Genomic DNA, 21009 nt, shown 5'->3' on the forward strand with positions numbered 1-21009 from the left:
TTTGTGGGGGAGGATTCCCCAGACTTCCTACAGACAAACGTCTCCAGCGCTTGCCCTGTAGTTTTATTACAGCAAATTCATTCAACCCGTCCTCTCCAACCAGCAAAACATTTTATTTCTATAGGCCGATGGTGATAGAGAATTTGTAAGACATTCGATATAAAATTGCTTGTAACATTTGTATTTGGTGAAGAAAAAAAATCAGTATAACATGGTATAAAGTAACAATTATAATAAAAATCTGCAATATCACAGCGACAAACCGATGAGTGGTGCCGGATTTTTTCTGCCTAGCCCACTATTACAAACCCAAATAAATGACAAAGTTTTTCTTTATATAGTTTAGTTTTTTTATCCACTTTGTTTATTTTTGATCGCTAGCCGTCAGGATCAGTTTGCCGTCTCTATTTTCCGTTTAAAGTGACAATACATGTCTTTTGTTTTTAGCCATTCCAAATATTTTTTAAACACTAGAATGATGAGACATTTATCAAATGATCATCAACTGAACATTTCAATAACAAAAAAAATTGAGCAGAGGGCTTCCCCCGCAAAAATAAATTCCGGCACAAGCTATATGAGCGTAAAAAAAAGTTCGCGCAAGCTGAAAATTCCCCACCCCTCCCACCACTTTTCTTATGGTCCGTCCCTTACGAAGTCACGACGATAGACTACCTCACTCAATTGACACACCTTTTTATTAAATGTCAGACAAAACTGCTACAGTTACAGCTGTTTAAAGTTTTTATGTAAAATTTCCGGGCAAAGTACTAATTAAAAGTACAATATTTTAAGTCAGCGGCAAAAACTTCAACAGTTTGCCTTCAAGTCAGTTAATCCAATAAAGTAACAATGAAACTTTTTTTGTTTCTCATACACAAAAAGGTCAAAGAGGCACTTTGTTTAGCCTCTAGAAAGCCGAAAAATCCCCTATTATAATAGATGATTGCAAAAGTTTTTCATGGAAATTCCTGATCACAGGCTTTCAGTTTACTAAACTATGAATATCGTACTGGTACAACGGTTTTTAATAAATAATTAAAACTTTCATAATTCTGAAAAGTCTTGATTGTTGAATTGTATTCTACTTTGGGGAAAAATAATCCCGCTTGAATATTCGTAATCATAATCTATAAAGGTACAGAATAGAAAGTAAACGCTGAAATTTAATTTTGGCTTTGTAAAATTTTAAATTTGTAAAACTTTAAAACAAAAATACAAATTTTAAATAAATAAGGCAAAACCTGTCAGAATTTTTTATTGAGACATTCTTGACTTGACCCTACACTAGCTTCCACTGTCTCAGAAGTGCGTGTCGTATGGAGTATTAGTTTCGTTGTACTCAAAACGCACTTCTCCTTTCGAGCCACTCTTTTCTGAAACCATGCCTTTGTTTTCTGCTGAATGTAAGCTAACAGCCTAGAAAGAAAACAAATAAATAAAAAGCCATGGGAATATGCGTTGGCCGTTTGTAGAAGCGTCCTTTTTAATTGCAGTCACTTAATTCATGATTGTTAGTGAGAACAGGGCTAGAAGTATTGAAGAATTGTTTCTTCCAAGAAGGTCTTTTAGTCTGGAAGACACTGGCTTTTCGATCAAGCAAATGTCTACTAAAATCGAGCCAAATCGAGAAAATAAGTGGCACCTGATGAAAAATTCAAAATTGTTCATATTTCGCCCAGGGAAAGCCTAAAGTAGGCCTAGAAACGTGGTGGGATTTTTTTCTTCAAATAATGTTTAAACCGGCCAAAAGCTTACAAAAGTCTTTAAAAACACACAAAATAAACGTGACTCATACCCTGTCACTGGGTCATTCGCATCAAATAAGCCCCGTTTTGGGGTCTAGAAATGTGCTTTTGAAGTGTTTATAATTCATTTGAGTCCGATTTTTCTTCTCTAAACGCGCCTTCCATAAGTCATAATTGGCCGGCCAGACCGGAATATTCGAGAACAGAATTCTGTTGTTCGTCAGATTTGTCCTGTCAAATCAGGGGCTGTGGCAAATCGGTCAATGCATAAATATTATTCACTGTTGTGTTGAATTTGTGGGAAAACCTCGAGGAAAAGGCCTATTTCACATTCATAACCACCAGACTGGCCGACCAGTTCTGACTAATGGAAAGCGCCCGAGGACATGTTTTGCTGAAATCAACTACTATAATTCCCTGCAGACGTGTTTCATAAGGGGGATCCCCTGCGTATTACATTTTTCTGAAAAGAAACGAATGGGGATGACAAAACAGGTACTATGGGTCAATTATTGACCGTCAGTGTGGCGTTTTCGTTCTATCTTCGTTTGATTCCTACCTTATGACTGTTTCCATTTTGTTCCTTTGTGACAGACTTTGTAGAAGACAAGCCAGTAGATCCAGTATTTACTTGTTTATTCGGAAGACTGTTGGAGGCAGCCACTGGTTTAGCTGGAGGACGCACCTGTCTTGTTCCGTGCACTAAGTTGAAAAAAAAATGGTAAATTATGATAATGGAGTTAGCAAGTAAACTACAGATTATACATTCCTAAGGCGACTGACAAAACTGTTATTCAAGCATGCTTAGCTTTTTAGGTCTATATGTCATTTTCTTAGTGAAAATTCCACCCTCGTTTTAAAAATAGCATAATTATTTTGATGGGTTGAGAACATTGGATCAGTTTCTTCAAACGATAATTGACCCAAACTCAGTGTCCTGTTTGGGTTATGGTATGTTACTAAAGGTTATTAAATGCAATATATACCCAAGCCGCGAACACGACTCAGAGCTGTCGCAAAGGAGGTGCCCTAACGTATATGTGCATCACCAATTATCAAGGGTTCCTACCTTTGTTACCAGAATCCTTGCACAACCATCCCCTCAACTGAGGCGTGGCAATTGTGTACAGTATAGGATTCACGGAGGAATTGACCGGAAGTACGAACACTGCCATCCACACATACACCTGCTTCTCAGGATCATAGAATCTTCCGGTCAGTGACAAGATGCCAACAATGATCACAGGCATCCAGCAACAGAAGTCGGTCAGAATAATAAAAGCGACTCGCTTGGCAAGGGCAGATTCTCGTTTAACATTCGTCGATCTTATCGCACTTGCTGACTTCACAGCTGACAAAAATATGGCCACGTAGGCGAACGATATAAAAAGAAACGCAAGTAAATTGAACCCGATGAATATGCTAACGGAGTACTCCCAGCCGGGTGGTCTGTCATTTGAGAGCTGCAGAGCCAGACACACTGCAGATCGCCCATAGAAACGATTTCCATTGTCTCCATCACTGAAGTAACTCAGACCTGACATTGGGAGAAAGGACAGGACGAAGCCCAGTACCCACGCGGCAAGGCAGACGACGTAACAACCTTTGAGGGTCAAGGGCTGCACACGAAAGTTGAACACGATACAGATGAGTCTGTCGGCGGTGATGATGGAAAGAAGCATTACTGAGACCTTTCAAAATGAGAAGAAAATAATATGTGAGAACATTTGATTTATAGATTTACGAAAACCACCAAAAGATAAAGGTCGAATGTTGAAGCATAAAAGTGACCAAGTGGTCATTTGGTAGTGTTCTTGGGCAAGACAGTTCACTGACGCAGTGCCAGGGATTAAACTAAGGGTTCGTTTTAATTTCAAGGATGATACATACCTCACTTGATAGCATTGACAGAGCACCTGTCACCTGACATATTATGCCCGCTCTCCACTGCACGTCATGCATGAAGTATTCCCCTTGCCAACGAGTGTCTTGGACGGCAATAATAATAAGGTAGACTCCCATCAGGAAGTCGGAAACCGCCAGGTTCTTCAAGAGAAATGACTGAACCTTTCCGTCTTCGCTGAAAATCAGCCTCCAGAATATGACTGACAGATTGCCGACTAATGCTAGAATACCCAGAATCCAAAGACACACCCGTACAGCTGGATTCTTCATCATGTCGTCACAACTGGAGAACTCGTTCTGGGGAGAGTCACAGATCAAGCCGTCTGTGGTCTTCTTGGCATAACAGCAGAGAATAAAGCTGTCCAAGGTTCTAAATAAAGCAACAAAAAGACTTTCGTGTATATGAATGGCTTTTCCTTTTGCATTTCCATAGTTAGTTAAGCTGACAGTTACTGAGAACGAACAAGTTTGACATAACTGTTCGAGCTTGAGTTTGATGTTTAAATTTGAACTGGCACCAATTCAATTTCGGATTTGGTATTAAAAAAGTTGGTGGTTTCTTGTTGGTTCTCGTCTGGCTCCAAGGAGTGCTTCGCAAGAATTCTGTTTTTCGATTTTTCCTATCTTCCGGATAGCCAGAAATACTCGAACGATCATGTTGTTGTCTTTTATTTCTTCCGTATAATGGAACTGTGTACCTAGGTAAAGTGAGAACTGTCACTTGGTGTCGAGTAGGATCACACACTCTTGAAAATATATTAGATTGAGGCAGAAGCTTCTGTGCAGGAGACAACCAAAGAGCTGGCTGTCACTGGACAAAAGCACAGGTAATAGCACAAGCATAAGCATTAGCCTATAGCCTTCTTATGCTGTTCACACTAGGAATAATAATAATAATAATAATAATAATAATAATAATAATAGTTTTATTGGTAACATTTCTACAGAGTAGCTCTAAGGAAATAAGAATAAGCACAAAAAGAATCACAATTGTTCCTTCTTCTTGTGCTTCTGCTGCCTTGTCCTAGTTAGGACAGCATAAGAAAAATGACAATCTTTGTTATTCTTATGCACTTATGGTTTTGTTTATGCTTGCGGTTATATTAAAAGCCAGCCTTATGATACGAAACTATGTAACTTGGTGACAATTAGAATCCATGAAAAGACCACCTTAACTGCTACAATATACTTACAATTTTTTTAAGTTTCCCAGGTGGTGAAAAGTGTCTGTCGCAATTTCACTTTCGATAATCCAATTGTCATGTAGAATTCTATGTCCCAAAACACAAATAAAAAAAATAATTAGGATGCCTTCTTGATATAAAACAAGTTTTTATACTAAGTTTAAGAGCAGAAAACCGTAGTTTTTTTTATTGACACGAAATTCTGCAACCTAAAATATCATTGTCTCCACCGGTTTCCCACAACAACAAAGAAACCTGGCCGAGGGAGGAACTCTCTCGCCTGGGGTCTGGGTTGAGGGAAGAGGAGATGACTGACAATTTACACTACAAAATCCATCCACGTCGGCAACCCTCTTTCAACCATTTAATGTTTTATCCATGATATATAATCCATGAAAATTGTTAATTGCTCGTCGTTTTTTCGTCGTTTTCCAATTTGACGATTCTTTTGGAGTCGAGTCGAGAACTAAGAACTAACAATGATTAGTATTAACCGCGTTTATTTTAATGTGTCGCTAAAAAAGTTGTCATGAAAGTGTGTAAGCATGAAGACCTCCTAAAAACCTCAGTCCGTGCTTCATTTAATATCTGGAATAACGGGCACTACACAGAAACAGAGAAAAAATTACTTACAGTGTTGTTAGCGATACCAAGCCAGTGAAGACATCCTTGGTAAGTCGTTTGAGCTTATTGTTGTTCAGGTGTCTAAAGAAACAGCTAAAGTCATTCAATATAATAATTTATACCATGCCATAGAAAATACAGCCAATCAGAATACAGGAAAGCCGTTGTATATTCGACGGTATTCAACCCAACCTTCCCATCGTGCGCTGCGATCTTATTCTCGATGAAATTTAGTGAGCGTATTTTCTATGGCATGGTATAAAATAGTTACACAACACTTTCTCGTGGTATACTATGGAATATCCCACTTGTCACTTGTATTTTCTTCGTATACACACTCGCCTAAAGGCTCGTGTGTATACCGAGAAAATACAAGTGACTCGTGGGATATTCCATAGTATACCACTCGAAAGCGTTGCATAACTAGTATATAATAATAATAATCATCATTTGTATAGCGCCCTTTCCATACGTTCAAGGGCGCTTGACAATGTTAAAAAGTAAAATATTAATTAAATAAATTACAATTTACTTTGAGTTTAAAAAAAAATAAATAAAATATGATTAATATAAAAAGGCCTCTCTAAGTCTTGATAATTTTAAAAAGTAAAATATTAATTAAGTAATTTACAATTTATTTTGGATTAAAAAATAAAATATGATTAATATAAAAAGGCCTCTCTAAAAAGCAATGTTTTAAGTTCTTTTTTAAAAACGTCAAGTGATTTAATAAGTTTAAGTTTCTTTGGAAGCGCATTCCACAGTCTGGGGGGGGCAACTTTAAAAGATCGTTCTCCATAAGACTTCAAGTTTGTTTTCGGTACAACCAACAGATTCATTGACGATGATCTAAGTTGCCTGGTCGGTGTATAGTGCTGTAGTAGACCAATTAAGTATTGTGGTGCCATGCCATTCAGCGCTTTACACCATGCCATAGAAAATACAGCCAATCAGAACACAGGAAAGCCGTTGTATATTCGACGGTATTCAACCCAACCTTCCCATCGTGCGCTGCGATCTTATTCTCGATGAAATTTAGTGAGCGTATTTTCTATGGCATGGTATAAAATAGTTACACAACACTTTCTCGTGGTATACTATGGAATATCCCACTTGTCACTTGTATTTTCTTCGTATACACACTCGCCTAAAGGCTCGTGTGTATACCGAGAAAATACAAGTGACTCGTGGGATATTCCATAGTATACCACTCGAAAGCGTTACATAACTAGTATTTATACGTAAGAAGCAGTATCTTATATTTGATTCGTTGCCGGATTGGGAGCCAATGTAATCTACGAAGAACAGGTGTTATGTGTTCTGATCTTGACGTTTTTGACACCAGTCTTGCTGAGCAGTTTTGTACGTTTTGGAGCCTATCCAGCACTGATTGTGGTAGGCCATAAAGTAGTGCATTACAGAAGTCCAACTTGGATGAAATAAACGCATGAACAAGTATTTCTGCTTCATCCTGAGAAAGACAGTTCCGTATCCTCGCTATATTGCGTAAGTGATAAAAAGCTGTCTTGCAGGTGTTTATAACATGTTTCTCTAAGTTCATGTGAGTATCAAAAGTTACTCCTATATTTCTGGCAACATGGTAAAAAAAAAGAAAGTATCGAAAGAGACAGAGGGATAGATAGATTGGCAATTTTACTTAAAAGCGGAGTAAAATATCAGCATATAAATCTAGTATTGCAGCGTTAAAGCCGCTCTACATACTTGCTGTTTGGGAGTCTGATACTTATCTACTTATCGTCTTTTGAATTTTTAAACACATTTAGGTGCTCTTAAGCCATGGAGAAGTTATTCAACAAACATGTTCGCAACTGTAGCTACATTTTACCAGGAGGAGGAACTTACAAATACTGAAGGTTTGATAGCGACGCGAATGCTCTCTCCTCAATACTGCTGATAAGGTTGTGATCAAGGTACCTAGAACATTTGTAAAAACATAAACTTAAAAAAAGCAGTAGGATGATAACTTTAATTCAGGATAACCAGGAGAAAACAAAGACTAACGTGATAAGGGGGGAAATTGCTAAACATTTCTTAAATTGAGTAAGCTTAACATGCTCTACTCACAATCAAGTGTAAATAACAAGGGTCACAGTTGATTTCTTGGTACGGAAAATAATCTTATCTAATCATAGTCTTTCCTTCTTGATGTCTTAAGTTTGAATTCCAATTCGATCGGAAATCTGAGGGCCACATATTTGTCAGGCAATTATGTGCTGCCCTCGTTAATCAAAGTTGATTGATTGATTGATTGATCGATTGATTGATTGATTGATTTTCTTCTTTTTCTAAAAGCAGCACTTTTGACCACGTTGAGTGCATAATGTAACTGAGTGATCTAGACCTCGGTAAAATTGCAATTGTCAACTAATACTTACAGATGTGTAAGTCGTCTTGTGTATTTAAAGGTGTTTCTGTTGATGACACGAATACGGTTTAATCTTAAGCTTCTGAAATTATAAAGGAAATAATAATAATTTAAGCATGTTGTAGCTTTCTTAACCGTAATAGCCAGCCAGTGTATAACACTAACCTTGTAAAAGTACGATATGCAAGCATTCGTTAGAATGTCACTTACAAGATTTGCAAATTCGTCAGATTATCCAGAACACCTTCGTGAATTTCGGCAAGAAGGTTTTCACTAAGATCCCTATAAAATAAAACATAATTAAGTTTTGAAATATCTATATTCTGTTATCGAACTTGGCAAGAAGGTTAAACAGACAGTAAGTGACCATACAAAAGGTTAGATGCGTTTATTTTTATTCTGGTGGAGTTTTCCTTCTTAAATTGGTGTTAATGAATCTAAGACTTTATCTCGAGATGTGGTGAGGTTTTAAAGCTATTTGGGCTCTTCCAACGCCTGAATGTATCCACCTTCAGGACCTAGGATATGTCCATTTTATTGACAACGGCCGAGCTTTGCAGACCGATATCAACGTTGGCAACGCAAAACGATAACCCCTGTAAATTTTTGTCCGAGAACTAGAATAGTATATTGAGTTTGGTATTAATTTGTTAAAAATCAGAGATATCCAGAAGTGAACCTATCTAATGAGCCTGCAAAAATGAGAGCCCTTTTATTAAATCATTCATTTCTTTCTGTGCTGTTTGCAAGTGGACTTAAAGTGGTTTTAAAGAGTTTACCTGCTCAGGATAATGGTGTTTCGACCGGGAGTAGAATTACACAAGAAAACGTGTTTTTTTAATATTTTAATTAGATTTAACTTATGATAGTTTAACCTCATTTCAGTTATGTTATGTTTTGACAAACAATTGACTTACAAGGATTTTAGTTGAGATAGTCCTCCAAGAACATCGTCATTGATTTCCTTTAGAAAATTATTGTTGAGTCTCCTATTTACAGAAACAACACAATTAAGTTAAGAAAATTGATATTCTTTTGACCTAAAGCCTTCTAAATATAATCTGTTCATAATAAGATAAATTTAAAAAAAACTGTTTCTGCTTTTTCTTCACGGCAATAAAACCCTCGTTTACCAATTAAGCTTTAGGCCGTTCAAGAGTAGCCTGCGTTGCAGACGAACTTTTAATCAGTGATCGTGAAGTCACATGTGAAATATCCAGTGAAAGTGTCGTTGAGTACTCCTGTTAAATCAGTCCCTTGTCGGCCTCGGCCTGAGGAGCGCACGTGCATTCCTGCGTTTTGGTATGGTTTCATCGACCACAATTTTACAGCAACCAATTCAAAATGTGTCCACCAAAATATATAGTATGAAGCGTCTTGCTTCCCTACATAAGATATGGCTTCATAACCATTTTCCCAGAGCCTCACACAAATCATCTAACCATAAAAATATAGAGCGCTTTGGAAGGCAAATGTCCCAAACTAGATGCTGGAACATTTGCTTGGAATACAATTGGGAATAATTGTTAATTTTCATATTCCTCTTGGGTGGTCATGCATTCGTGAATCATTGCTTCGGTGTTAAATTTTAAAAACTTACAAAGTTTCAAGGGACGATAAACCTTGAAACGTCTCCGTCTGCAACTGGAACACTTTGTTGTGGCTTAAGTCTCTATAACAACAAAAAACGAGAAAGTTAGCTCCACCTCCTAAAAGAGTGGTTTTCGATTAAGTAGTAAAACAAAAATCAAAGTAATTACTCTGGCCAATCACAAAGGACGTAAACAATACCGTGAACCAATCAGAGCTCGAGGCAAACACATGCAGCAGGCGTTAAAGGAACTGTGTCACAGTTTTAGCCAAATTTAGGCATGGGAAATGGTCATTAAAATCGGTGAAATATGAAAATAACTGCTTAAAACAGTGAAGGATCATTTCAATAACACAGCAAGTACAAAAAAAGGTACGGATGTCTAAAGGTGAAGAAGATTGAAACGGATAGCGAAATGGATTTTTTGAAATACTGTTGGGCTAAACAGTTTTCAAAGTTAATCTTGTTTGCTAGTAACTCTCAATTATAACGCCAAGGAGACACATTTGTTTGCAATGAATCTATGTTTTGCCATTTTAGATCCATAGGAGTAGTTTTATTACAAACATTAAGTTTCATAGCGAGTATTTGGCAAAAATTAATAAAATAAACTTAACTCAGCCATGACACAGTCCCTTTTGGTTTTGAGTTTAATTCTAATTGGTCGAGTAAGTGACACATGCAAGTTTTTTCTTTAACAAATCACTAAGCGTAGTAATACAAGACCAAAGCAAACACGATTTACTTTTGACACTCAAGTCAAAACCACTCAAAGTGCTGAACTTGCAAGATTTTTCAAACAAAAGCACTGACTTACATGTAGGTGAGAGATGAGAGAGAATGAAAATCTCTTTTCCTCAGCCGTGTGATTTTGCTTCCACCGAATAAACTACAAGAGAAAGGGAGAGGAAGAGTGTTAACAGAGAGATTCAGATATTAATTATTTTCCATCACATACAAGCTTTTAAAATACGTTCCGATTTTCTAGTAATTAGACATCCCTGAGAAAAGAAGGGTATCCAGCCCTCAGAAAAACCGTAATTGAACACAAGTTAAAATACGATAATTCATATAGTCAAAACATCTTCGGATCTTCCTCAGAGGTTTTTGGGAAGCTTCGGAAATCTTCGGTGATCTTCGCTAATCTTTTCAATTTTTTGGAAAATGTTCGGAAACGCTTGTATGACCTTCAGACAACATTCGGAAAATCTTCGAAAATCGTCAAAAACCTTGTTTTTAGTGTGTTAAGAAAATAAACAAACAGGAATATCTGGTTGCTTGGAAATATGAAATGTCTCTTCTCGTGTTCAACTCAATATCTTACTCATTCACTGCACTCAGTCGTGATTTATCAAGTTGAACCCTCGAAGAGAAATTTTATATCTCCGAGCACCCATGTATTATTCTGCATGTCCGAAAACGCCAATATGACTGCCGTAACGTGGTATGAAGACATTCTTCAGTGGTTATGATCCCTGTTCTTGGAACCCTCGACTTCTCGAGCTCCAGATAATTCGAACCAAAAGTCCCTTCCCTTGGATTTGCCTCACTCTATCAAATACTTCAATTTAACTCCCAATTTCTCGGACTTCGATTTTATGAACCCATTTTCATTTCCTTTGGAGGTCGAGAAAGCCGGATCCCTTCGTTCTTTAATTCCTGGGTGGAAAATAACCGTGTCTAGCAAAGGAGTACAACAACAAATTGATCCTACCAGCGTCGTAATAATCATCATCATTATCATCATAAAATTAAGGCATTCTTTGCCCTCTTTTTATCAAGAATGTTGTAAAAAGCTTTAACCAGTGCACAAGGAGGTAGGAGGCTTTCTTTTTATTTCTGTTAAACAAACTCTATCTAGTTTATTTTTCACACTGGCTTCGAAGTAGCCTCCCCACGCAGTAGTTTTAGGGGCGATCGTGTTTCACTCCTCCCCACGTGGGGTTAATAAACACAATCGTAGATTTAGCACGAGCGACGTTCGAAAATTAACATGCTTACGTGCGTAGATATGGTGCAAGACAATCTAAGCTAAAAATAAATGCAATTTCATAGCTTTCGTTTTTGATGTGCCATGTTGACGCCTCTCTTGGAAGGAAAACATGTTGATCTTCAAAATTTGGAAAGTTCACACAGTTTGAGATATTAATCAAGAACATATGGCAACCTTTTTCAAAAGCTAGAAATACCCCATCGACTAACAAAGGAAAACGACAAGAAACTAAAAAGAGTCAAATCGATACCATGGGTGAACTTTTACAAACCAATCTCACAAAGAATGCTTTTGAAGTGCTTCAGAACATTTAGTCCGACACCCCTCTCACTTCATACGTGAAACAACGTAAGTCCGTAAAGTTGCAGGTCGCTCTAAATAAATATTCCGTCAGCGAGTCTGGTTTTAAGCTTTGCGACCCTTACTGGCCGATTTGCCAAAATCAAATCAGGAAACATTACCTGACATAAAGATGTCTTAGTAAATAATCGCTTTAGGAAGACAAACATCTCTTTAAAACGACAGCGGTGTGTTTGCCCGTGTGTTTATATGGGAGACAAAGTTCATATACAGCAAACAGGCAAAAAGCGAGGGAAATGCTAAGCACATGTTAGCCTCGACGGTCAAGTGCGAGGTCCTTATGAAAATCTTCCGATCCAAATGCGAGATTAGCTCCCAAACGTTCCCCATGAATTTAAATATCGAGCGCAGAGAAAAGGTCCATTACTGTGGTCTGCGATATATTCAATCTTCATCAAAACCGTTGACATAAGGATCATCAGGTGTTTCGAGCAGTCGAGGGTTCGAGAAATCGGGATCATGTACACCGTTCAGTGTCTTCACACACTGTTACGGCGGCCACATTGGCGGTCAAAATGCAAGATTTTGCTGGTGTTTCGCTTCAAAGCCTTCAGATCATGATCCTCGGTAGCAACAACTAAAACAATAAGTCATTTTCTCTTGGTAGTAAGGAAGTCGTCTACGTTTTCTTATTTCTTCAAAACGCAACATGTTTATGAGGAAGCAACCAATATAAAAATGCAGATTATTAGTTGTTGTTCAGCTGTTACAAAATTTAGCTACAAGACAAACACATAGCCAGAGTAGTGAAAAACTTGACTACTTCTTCATCTGACCGCACTTTTACGTTTGGCTGATTTTCTCGTGAAATATTATTTAATTTTATTCTTATTTTTCCACTATTTTATTTTTTTACAAATATTGATGTATATCTGCTACAACATATAATGGCAGATCTTTACAAACCACTACCGAACTTCGCATATTTCACTAAACTTTAAACTTAAATGTAATACGTGAATCATGATAATTTCTAAGTCTAACACCAAGACAGACTTTGTTGTCTTAAGGACCTAATCATAATCAAAGCATATATTTGACGTTCTGTACAACTTTTGAAGATATTTTTAAAAGAATTATATGATCTCAATATTATCTGCTTGGGCCCCTATAAATTTTAAAGTAAATTCGCCATAATTTGTCCTTCCGTAATCAATATACACATGTATGTGGGAAGGTGAAGTTATTTTATTTATGTATATTTTTATTTTATTTTAAATAGTTATTAAAATAACTTGGCTAATATCATTAAATCATGATTTCATAGAGAGTGCCCTGATATTGTACATACTTGGCTCATGTATTAAGAATCTTCAGTGATAGAAATAGGGGGCTAGCTTAGTTTCGACTTTTCATTTCGCAAACATCATTATTCCATCTTTTTGGATCATAAATATCATGAAGATTGATTTTAGCCTGGTTGGTGTCCAAATGATAATTGAAATATGTTATTTCTAAGTAAACGGGCTCATCATGGTGTTATAAATTGTCTGTAAATGTTATCAGTATTTACAAGAAGGGCTTTTCAAGTGCGACCGAGGAAAATGGACAGAAACCATTTTGCACAAAAATTGGTCAATGCCAAATTCTAAACGAGTTTTGGCCGGCCAAAGTTACAAATTCTCCCTGCTGCGTCCCACTCTTTCCCTCATTTACAATTCATAAAAAGACGAAGTAATAAGCTATTTTGACAAATTCTTGAGTGATGTCAAACATTACTCCGCTGTTAAAAGCTGAAATTTGGACTGTGGGTCTTATTCGTTTCAAAATTTAAATAAGCCATCAGTGACACTCGGTCGTGAATGTCGATCAGGATCAAACCGCACTCGATTTTTTTAACAAACGTTTGGTATAAATAGAAGTCGTCCAACGACTATGCAAACATGAAGTTCCAGTTTGCATACGACGACTTCCTTATTCTGCTGATGACTTGCGGCCGCTGAAAGAGGATGGTATTTGCTTAAAACCGTTCCAGTAATTTTTGTTAAAAATAAAACAAATGCAAGGATTTACAGCGCTCCACGAATGCAGCATAAATATAGCAATGAATGGAATCGTCTTGTGGAATGCACAAATGGGTGGCATTTGCCAATTCCACAGAAAAATTAGACTGAACGTCAACACAAGCAGTTGCATCATACAAACAGCGAAGGCAATGATTATTGCCACTGACATTCGGATAATTTTCTTGTGTTGTTGATCACGACGACCCTGGCGACAGGATAACCGCTGTTTTGATTTCTTGTTCTTCCTTTTCAACGTCCATGCTATGGTGCCATACAAGATGGCTAACCAACAGACGGGAACAAGGGTAAAAGTGATGAAAGTAGCCGTGGTGTATCTGTTGTGCGTTTCTGTTTGGTCAAATGTCGGTCCCCAATCTTGCAAGCAATATGTTTTATTGTCGTTGTTGGTGAACAGTCTGAAAGTGTAGAAATAATGCGCGTGAACTGCAATGGCGATAATCCATGTACACCCAATGCTGATGAAACGTGCTTTTGAAGAGATGAGTTTGGCCTTCAGTGGAAAGACAACTGCGACGAATCTGTCCGTTGAGATTAGCAGTAGGCTTTCGATGGAAACAACAAGAGAAACATCAGGAAGAAAGTAGGAAAACTTGCACAAAATGTTTCCCAGTATCCACGGACTGTCAACCTTCCAAGAATAAGAGCCTGAAATGATCTCAACGATTGTGATAGGCATGATGGTCAACGGATTAAACCTGAGGTCGGACATGGCCATGTTGAAAACAAAGTAGTTGATCGATTTTCGCAACTGCTTATTCTTGTAAATAATCAGAATGAGTAACATATTTCCAACTAAAGAAACGCCGAGAATGACAAAATAAGCCACAGATTTGAAAACCACTTCCACTGTGGAATCATCTACAGGGCAATCCTGACTGCTATTGTTTCTAACGTCTTCTGAAATGTTCTTGTTGAACGCCGACTCAAAGGTGGAATTTTTGCTGAACATGTTATTGTTTTCTGTTACCGTATTCGAACTGGTGAATATTGTTATCTTTCGGTGTTCGATGAATCAAGCCCTGTCTCGAGAGAATAAGCAGACGATATGAACGGAACTCTAAAAAACAGACAGCTTTATACTTCAGGTAATTATCAAGATCACACTTAAACAATAAAAAGTGCTTTTAAAAATTTCTGTTTGCCTTGAAGGCACATGATTTTTTTTGTCGGGCGCTGAAAATGAATTGGTTATGCGTTTTTAACTACTTGGTCAACAATTGCTTTTAAGGGTTTTTCGGAAAGTTACTTCTTCGGGGCAAGACATGTTTGTATCCTGTTTTTAGAGACAAAACAAAGGAAACTTGAAAACATGAACACCCACCTAGTAAAAATGTAGGAAGCAGTAGTTCAATGGTGTATTCAGTCTAGAGGCTTATTTGTTCAAAAAGGAAATGGAAAATTATCATAATCACTCTCAAACCAAAAACAATTGAGGAGCCAGCCAGCTCACTGGCGCGGACGTGGTTATTGGACGGTTATGACATTCAAACTATGGGAAATTTCTTCTCCTTAAACAGACACACTTCGTATAGGATAGACAATGGTGACAGAAATGCACAACGCTAGAATAATCTTTGAGGAGTCAAAACATCTGAGGCACAACAATATGGAGCCATAAGCTCGGAGATTAAACATTTGTATAATTATCACTTGGACTCGGCCCAGACCCCATCGGCCGGCATGTCTAAAAACAAGGGAGGACGTTTCGATCAAGGAAGCATTAGGTACGCTCTCATTTCATTTATATGGTGAATTTCAAAGTAGTCCGGAAAAAATTAAAACTCGTGTTTTCAGCAGGAAATAGAAGTATTTTATAGTTCAAGACAACACTTAGTAAAAGATAAAAGCGATCTACTCGATCTGGCTTGCAATAGATTCAACACGTTTCGTGTAGTTTACACAAACTAAAACCGAAATCCGGTTGATCAAAATAATCGTAGAAAATCATCTGTTCACCCGACCGAAATGCTCGTTACGACGTTGTCAATACATAAATATAACACAACGTTGAAGATCTGCCACATACAGTCAATATAATATCTTTTTTAATTGAACAAACTGGCAAGAGGAAACTATCTTTATCTGATTCGTACGCTATTGCGAGCCAATTAGCTTTAGCAGCAGAGGCTATGACTTCTCGTAGATTAATCAAGTTCGAAAATTAACAAGCTTACGTCTGTAGAAACGGTGAAAGGAAATCTAAGCTTAAAAAGTTGAAGTTCCACTAGACCTCTGCCCGAGGTCCGTGGGTCCTGGTGGGATCGTGGCCGTGGCCCTCGTACGCTCCGAGGTCCGACTTGAGTGTGGCGGCGCGCCTGTGCTTGTCGTTCTTCTCTTCTTTACGGCAATACCCGGTTAATTTGTATACAAAACTTTGTTAAGAAGAATGCAGAGAAGGCGTCTGCGATTACGATTTCTACAATCTCTTCAGATGCTGTATTTGTTTTATAGAACCCGTCGCCTACAAGTTTCGCCGGCCAAGACGTGCTTGGGTATTCCCTCGAAAATATACTCACAGTGAACCTCGAAAGTTGGCCATGTTTGATGCCGCGTGTCTTGTACAGTCGAAGCTCTCTTCGGACATCGTAAGCGGACAGCTCTACTACGGCCACCTTGTTAGAAACCCCGTTTTTACATACAAACTCTGTTTTTTACATTCTCGTAGCGGACATCCGGCGGCCGCGGACACCGATTACCACTTAGCTTTTTCTTTGTTTTTGAGCTCCGTAAGCGGACACCGCAAAGAAAATCATATAAATGTATCTTGTATTAATCAACCAACTACGAAGAACATCGCCGTTCGTAATATTTTACTATTACAGTCATATTTCAGTCTTTGTTTTGTCGTCACCCCGGATACATTTCGAAACACAACTAAGATGCATATTACCATAGAGCTGGAGCTCCGGCGGCCATCACCCCACACCTCAGGCCGCACAAGAACCATTCCGTAGCGGCCAGCTCCAGTTGTGGACACTTTTTTCGCATCCCGAGGGGCCTTATAGAGCTCGACTGTATAAGATTTAGTACGTGCCAGGATAGCCGCGAAGCGCAACACACAAAAAGCCCAGAGCTGCGGGAACCTCACCCGAGGCGAACACTCTTGTGGAGATAAACCACTGATAAACCCTACACTTGGCGGGAAATGTCATGGGTAATTCTTTTTTCTTTTTGTATCAATATTTTCCATGGGCGAGGGGAAAGACACACAAATCCATTCTGGGTAACGTCTCAGTTTCGGCAGTGGAACCGCAACTAATAAATGCAATTTAATAGCTTTTGTCTTTGGTGCGCCATGTTGACGCCTCTTTATGGAGGGAAAACATGTTGATCTTTGAAATTTAGAAAGTTCACACAGTTTGAGATATAAATCCAACACATACGGCAACCTTTTCTAAAAGCAAGAAATACCCCATCGACTAACAAAGAAAAACGACAAGAGACTCAAAGAGTCAAAGCGATACCATGGGTAAACAAATAACAACCAATCTCACAAAGAATGCCTTTGAAGTGCTTCAGGATATCTAGTCCGAATACCCATCTCACTTCATACTTGAAACAGCGTAAAGTCCGTAAAGGGAAGATCCAATTTGGTTATTCTGCCAAATATTCTGTCAACGAGTCTGGTTTTTAGTTATGCGAGCCTAATCGGCCGATTTGCCCCAGAAAAGGAAATATTTGCCGTACAAAAAGATGTCTTAGTGAATAAAAAACGACAGCGGTGTGTTTGCCCGTGTGTTTATAAGAAAGAAAATTTTTTACAACAGCAAACAGGCGAAAAGCGAGGAAAATGCTAAGCACATGTGAGCCTCGACGATCAAGGGGAAGGTCCTTATGAAAATCTACCGATCCAAATACAATATTATTTTCAAAATGGTCCCCAATGAATTGTATTATCGAGCGCATTTAAAAGTTCCATTACTGTTATCTGTGATATCTTTAATCTTTATTAACACCATCGACATTAGGATCATTTTTGATGTCTTCGCGTCAAAACCTCCAGATCATGGTCCTCGGTAGCATCAACTGAAAACAATCTTTTCTCTTGGTAGTATGGAAGCCGTCTAAGTTTTCTTATTCTCCAAAAAACATTCTTATGAGGAAGCAACCATAAAAATGCAGATTATTAGTTGGTGTTCAGCTGTTACAAAATTTAGCTACAAGACAACAACATAGCCAGAGTAGTGAAAGAACATCTGGCCGCACTCTTACGTTTGATTGATTTTCTCATGGAGTATTATTAAATTTATTATTATTTTTCCATTATTTCATTTAATTTACACACATTGATGTATATCTGCTACAACATATAATGGCAGATCTTTACAAGCACTACCGAACTTCGCATATTGAACTTATCGTTAATCTTAAATGTTATAGGTGGATATAATTTCTAAGTCTAACACCAACACAGACTTTGTTGTCTTAAGACCTAATCACAATCAAAGCACATATTTGATTTTCTGCACAACTATTTGAAGATATTTTAAAATAATTATATGATCTCAATATTTTCTGACTTGGCCCCTCTAAATTTTAATGTAAACTCGCCATAATTTGTTCTTCCGTAATCAATATACACATGTATGTGGGAGGATGACCAGTTATTATATTTATGTACATTTTTATTTTTATTTCAAATAGTTAATAAAATAACTTGGCCGATATCATTAAATCACGAGTTCATTGAGAGTGCCATATTGTACATACTTAGCTCATGTATTAAGAATCTTCAGTGATAGAAATAGTGGGCTGGCTTAGTTTCGACTTTTCATTCCGCAAACATCGTGATTCCATCTTTTTGGATAATAAACATTGACTTTACAATGGTTGGTGTCCAAATGATAATTAAAATATGTTATGTCTAAGTAAACGGGCTCACCATGGTGTTAAAAATTGTCTGTAAATGTTATTAGTATTTACACAGGGACTGTTGGCTTTTCAAGTGCGACCTAGGGAACTGGACAGAAACCATTTGGCACAAAAATTGGTAAATGCCAAATTCTAAACGAGTTTTGGCCAGCCAAAGTTAAAAATCCTCCCTGCTGCATACCACTCTTTCCCTCATTTACAATTGATGAAATGACGCAGTAATAAACTATTTTGACAAATTCTTGAGAGATGTCTTATGTAAACTAATTAAAGCATAACTCCTCGGTTAAAAGCTTAAATTTAGATTGTTCTTATTCGTTTGAAAATTTAAATGAGCCATCAGTGACACTCGGTCGTGAATGTCGATCAGGATCAAACCGCACTCGATTTTGACAAACGTTTGCTATGAATAGAAGTCGTCCAACGACTATGCAAACTGGAAGTTCCAGTTTGCATATGACGACTTCCTTCTTCTGCTGATGACTTGCGGCCGCTGAAAGATGATGGTATTTGCTTAAAACCGTTCCAGTAATTTTTGTTAAAAATAAAACAAATGCAAGGATTTACAGCGCTCCACGAATGCAGCATAAATATAGCAATGAATGGAATCGTCTTGTGGAATGCACAAATGGGTGGCACTTCCCAATTCCACAGAAAAATTCGACTGAACGTGAACACAAGCAGTGGCATCATACAAACAGCGAAGGCAATGATTATGGCCACTGACATTCGGATAATTTTCTTGTGTTGTTGATCACGGCGACCCTGGCGACAGGATAACCGTTTCTGGGATTTCTTGTTCTTCCTTTTCAACGTCCATGCTATGGTGCCATACACGATGGTTAACAAACAGACGGGAACAAGGGTAAAAGTGATGAAAGTAGCCGTGGTGTATCTGTTGTGCGTTTCTGTGTGGTCAAATGCCGGTCCCCAATCTTGCCAGCAATATGTTTTATTGTCGTTGCCGGTGAACAGTCTAAAAGTGTAGAAATAATGCGCGTGAACTGCAATGGCGATAATCCACGTACACCCAATGCTGATGAAACGTGCTTTTGTAGAGATGAGTTTGGCCTTCAGTGGAAAGACAACTGCGATGAATCTATCCATAGCGATTAGCAGCAGGCTTTCGATGGAAACAACAAGAGAAACATCAGGAAGAAAGTAGGAAAACTTGCACAAAATGTCTCCCAGTATCCACGGGCTGTCAACCCTCCAAGAATAAGACCCTGAAATGATCTCAACGATTGTGATAGGCATGATGGTCAACGGGTTAAACAGGTCGGACACGGCCATGTTGAAAACAAAGTAGTTGATCGATTTTCGCAACTGCTTGTTGTTGCGAATAATCAGAATGAGTAACATATTTCCAACCAAAGAAACGCCAAGAATGGTGAAATAAGCCACGGATTTGAAAACCACTTCCACTGTGGAATCATCTACAGGACAATCCGGACTGCTATTGTTTTGAACATCTTCTGTGCTAACTGAAATGTTCTTGATGAACGCCGTTTCAAAGGTGGAGTTTTTGGTGAACATGTTGTTGTTTTTTGTTAATTACCGTATTTAAACCGGTGAATTCTTCGGCGTTCGATGTATTGAGTCGTGTTTCGTGAGAAGATGCAGACGATATAAATGGAACTTTAAATAATAGACAGCTTTATGCTTAAGATAATTATCCAAGATCGCCTTTAAAGGCTTTCAATGCTTTGAAACTATTAGCAGTGAATATGCTTTGTGTCGGCTTATTAAATGTCACCTGCCTTTGACAGAAAGCAGGCGTATTTGTTAATTTACATCAACAAAGATAAAGGCAAATAAACATCAAATGGAATAAAGAAGGCCCTTTTCGTAGTTTTGCTAAACAGTCGAGAACATTTTCTAAGAGTTGACATTGACAATAGCCTATATAACAAAGAAAATAAAATGCTAAATGGCTTCGACAAAAATAAAGCGCTGAAATAAAGTAAAAAGCCCAAAGAAAAATTGAAAGATATTTGCATTTCACATCCATTTTTAGGAGTTCAATTTAAAGTTACAGGTTTTCGTATTTGCTTTCGTTTGGTTTCTTTATCTCACTGTTTCGCTACCGTGTGTAAATAAAACGGAACTCTTAGTAGTCTTAATCTTTCGATATTATTTCGCAGACAGAGAACGTTTTATTTTAAAAGAAAGCAAAATTATAAAATGCTTTAATTATGATGATTTGAAATATAAATATAACGTCAGTCCGACAGTTTTTAGCTTTTGGCTGTATATTTTTAATATCGCCTTTCGTGGTAAATCGTTTGTACTGAAATCTATTTTTAATAATATGGGCAT

At 37.8% G+C, this 21009-nt stretch overlaps 3 protein-coding genes across 3 annotated transcripts in view; all 3 read right to left on the reverse strand.

Annotated features, from left to right (window-relative positions):
• Positions 1-680: 680 nt before the first annotated feature.
• The window catches only part of LOC144652981 (uncharacterized), a 53861-nt gene continuing 33532 nt past the window's right edge, over positions 681-21009 (reverse strand). The window contains exons 37-48 of the mRNA XM_078512877.1: positions 10256-10327; positions 9448-9519; positions 8765-8836; positions 8058-8129; positions 7858-7929; positions 7325-7396; positions 5471-5542; positions 4847-4924; positions 3639-4023; positions 2818-3439; positions 2308-2450; positions 681-1419 (exon numbers count right to left, since the gene is read on the reverse strand). Coding sequence (XP_078369003.1) covers positions 1303-1419; positions 2308-2450; positions 2818-3439; positions 3639-4023; positions 4847-4924; positions 5471-5542; positions 7325-7396; positions 7858-7929; positions 8058-8129; positions 8765-8836; positions 9448-9519; positions 10256-10327 — 1849 coding nt within the window. The 3' untranslated portion in view covers positions 681-1302. The remainder of the gene's footprint in view (positions 1420-2307; positions 2451-2817; positions 3440-3638; positions 4024-4846; positions 4925-5470; positions 5543-7324; positions 7397-7857; positions 7930-8057; positions 8130-8764; positions 8837-9447; positions 9520-10255; positions 10328-21009) is intronic.
• On the reverse strand, positions 13706-14870 carry LOC144652992 (neuropeptide FF receptor 2-like). Its single transcript, XM_078512890.1, has one exon. It carries the CDS (start codon positions 14765-14767, stop codon positions 13706-13708), a length of 1062 nt encoding a protein of 353 aa, XP_078369016.1. The 5' UTR covers positions 14768-14870.
• LOC144652991 (neuropeptide FF receptor 2-like) lies at positions 18049-20493 on the reverse strand. The gene has a single exon (XM_078512889.1). It carries the CDS (start codon positions 20224-20226, stop codon positions 19063-19065), a length of 1164 nt encoding a protein of 387 aa, XP_078369015.1. The 5' UTR covers positions 20227-20493; the 3' UTR covers positions 18049-19062.

Source organism: Oculina patagonica, chromosome 5 (assembly GCF_052425735.1).
Source record: "Oculina patagonica isolate OP01 chromosome 5, crgOcupat, whole genome shotgun sequence".
NCBI lineage: Eukaryota > Metazoa > Cnidaria > Anthozoa > Scleractinia > Oculinidae > Oculina > Oculina patagonica.

What these genes read in the sequence shown, in the direction of transcription:
- LOC144652992 (XM_078512890.1), bottom strand. Translation starts at nt 14,767, where the DNA reads ATGTTCAGCAAAAATTCCACCTTTGAGTCGGCGTTCAACAAGAACATT.
- LOC144652991 (XM_078512889.1), bottom strand. Translation starts at nt 20,226, where the DNA reads ATGTTCACCAAAAACTCCACCTTTGAAACGGCGTTCATCAAGAACATT.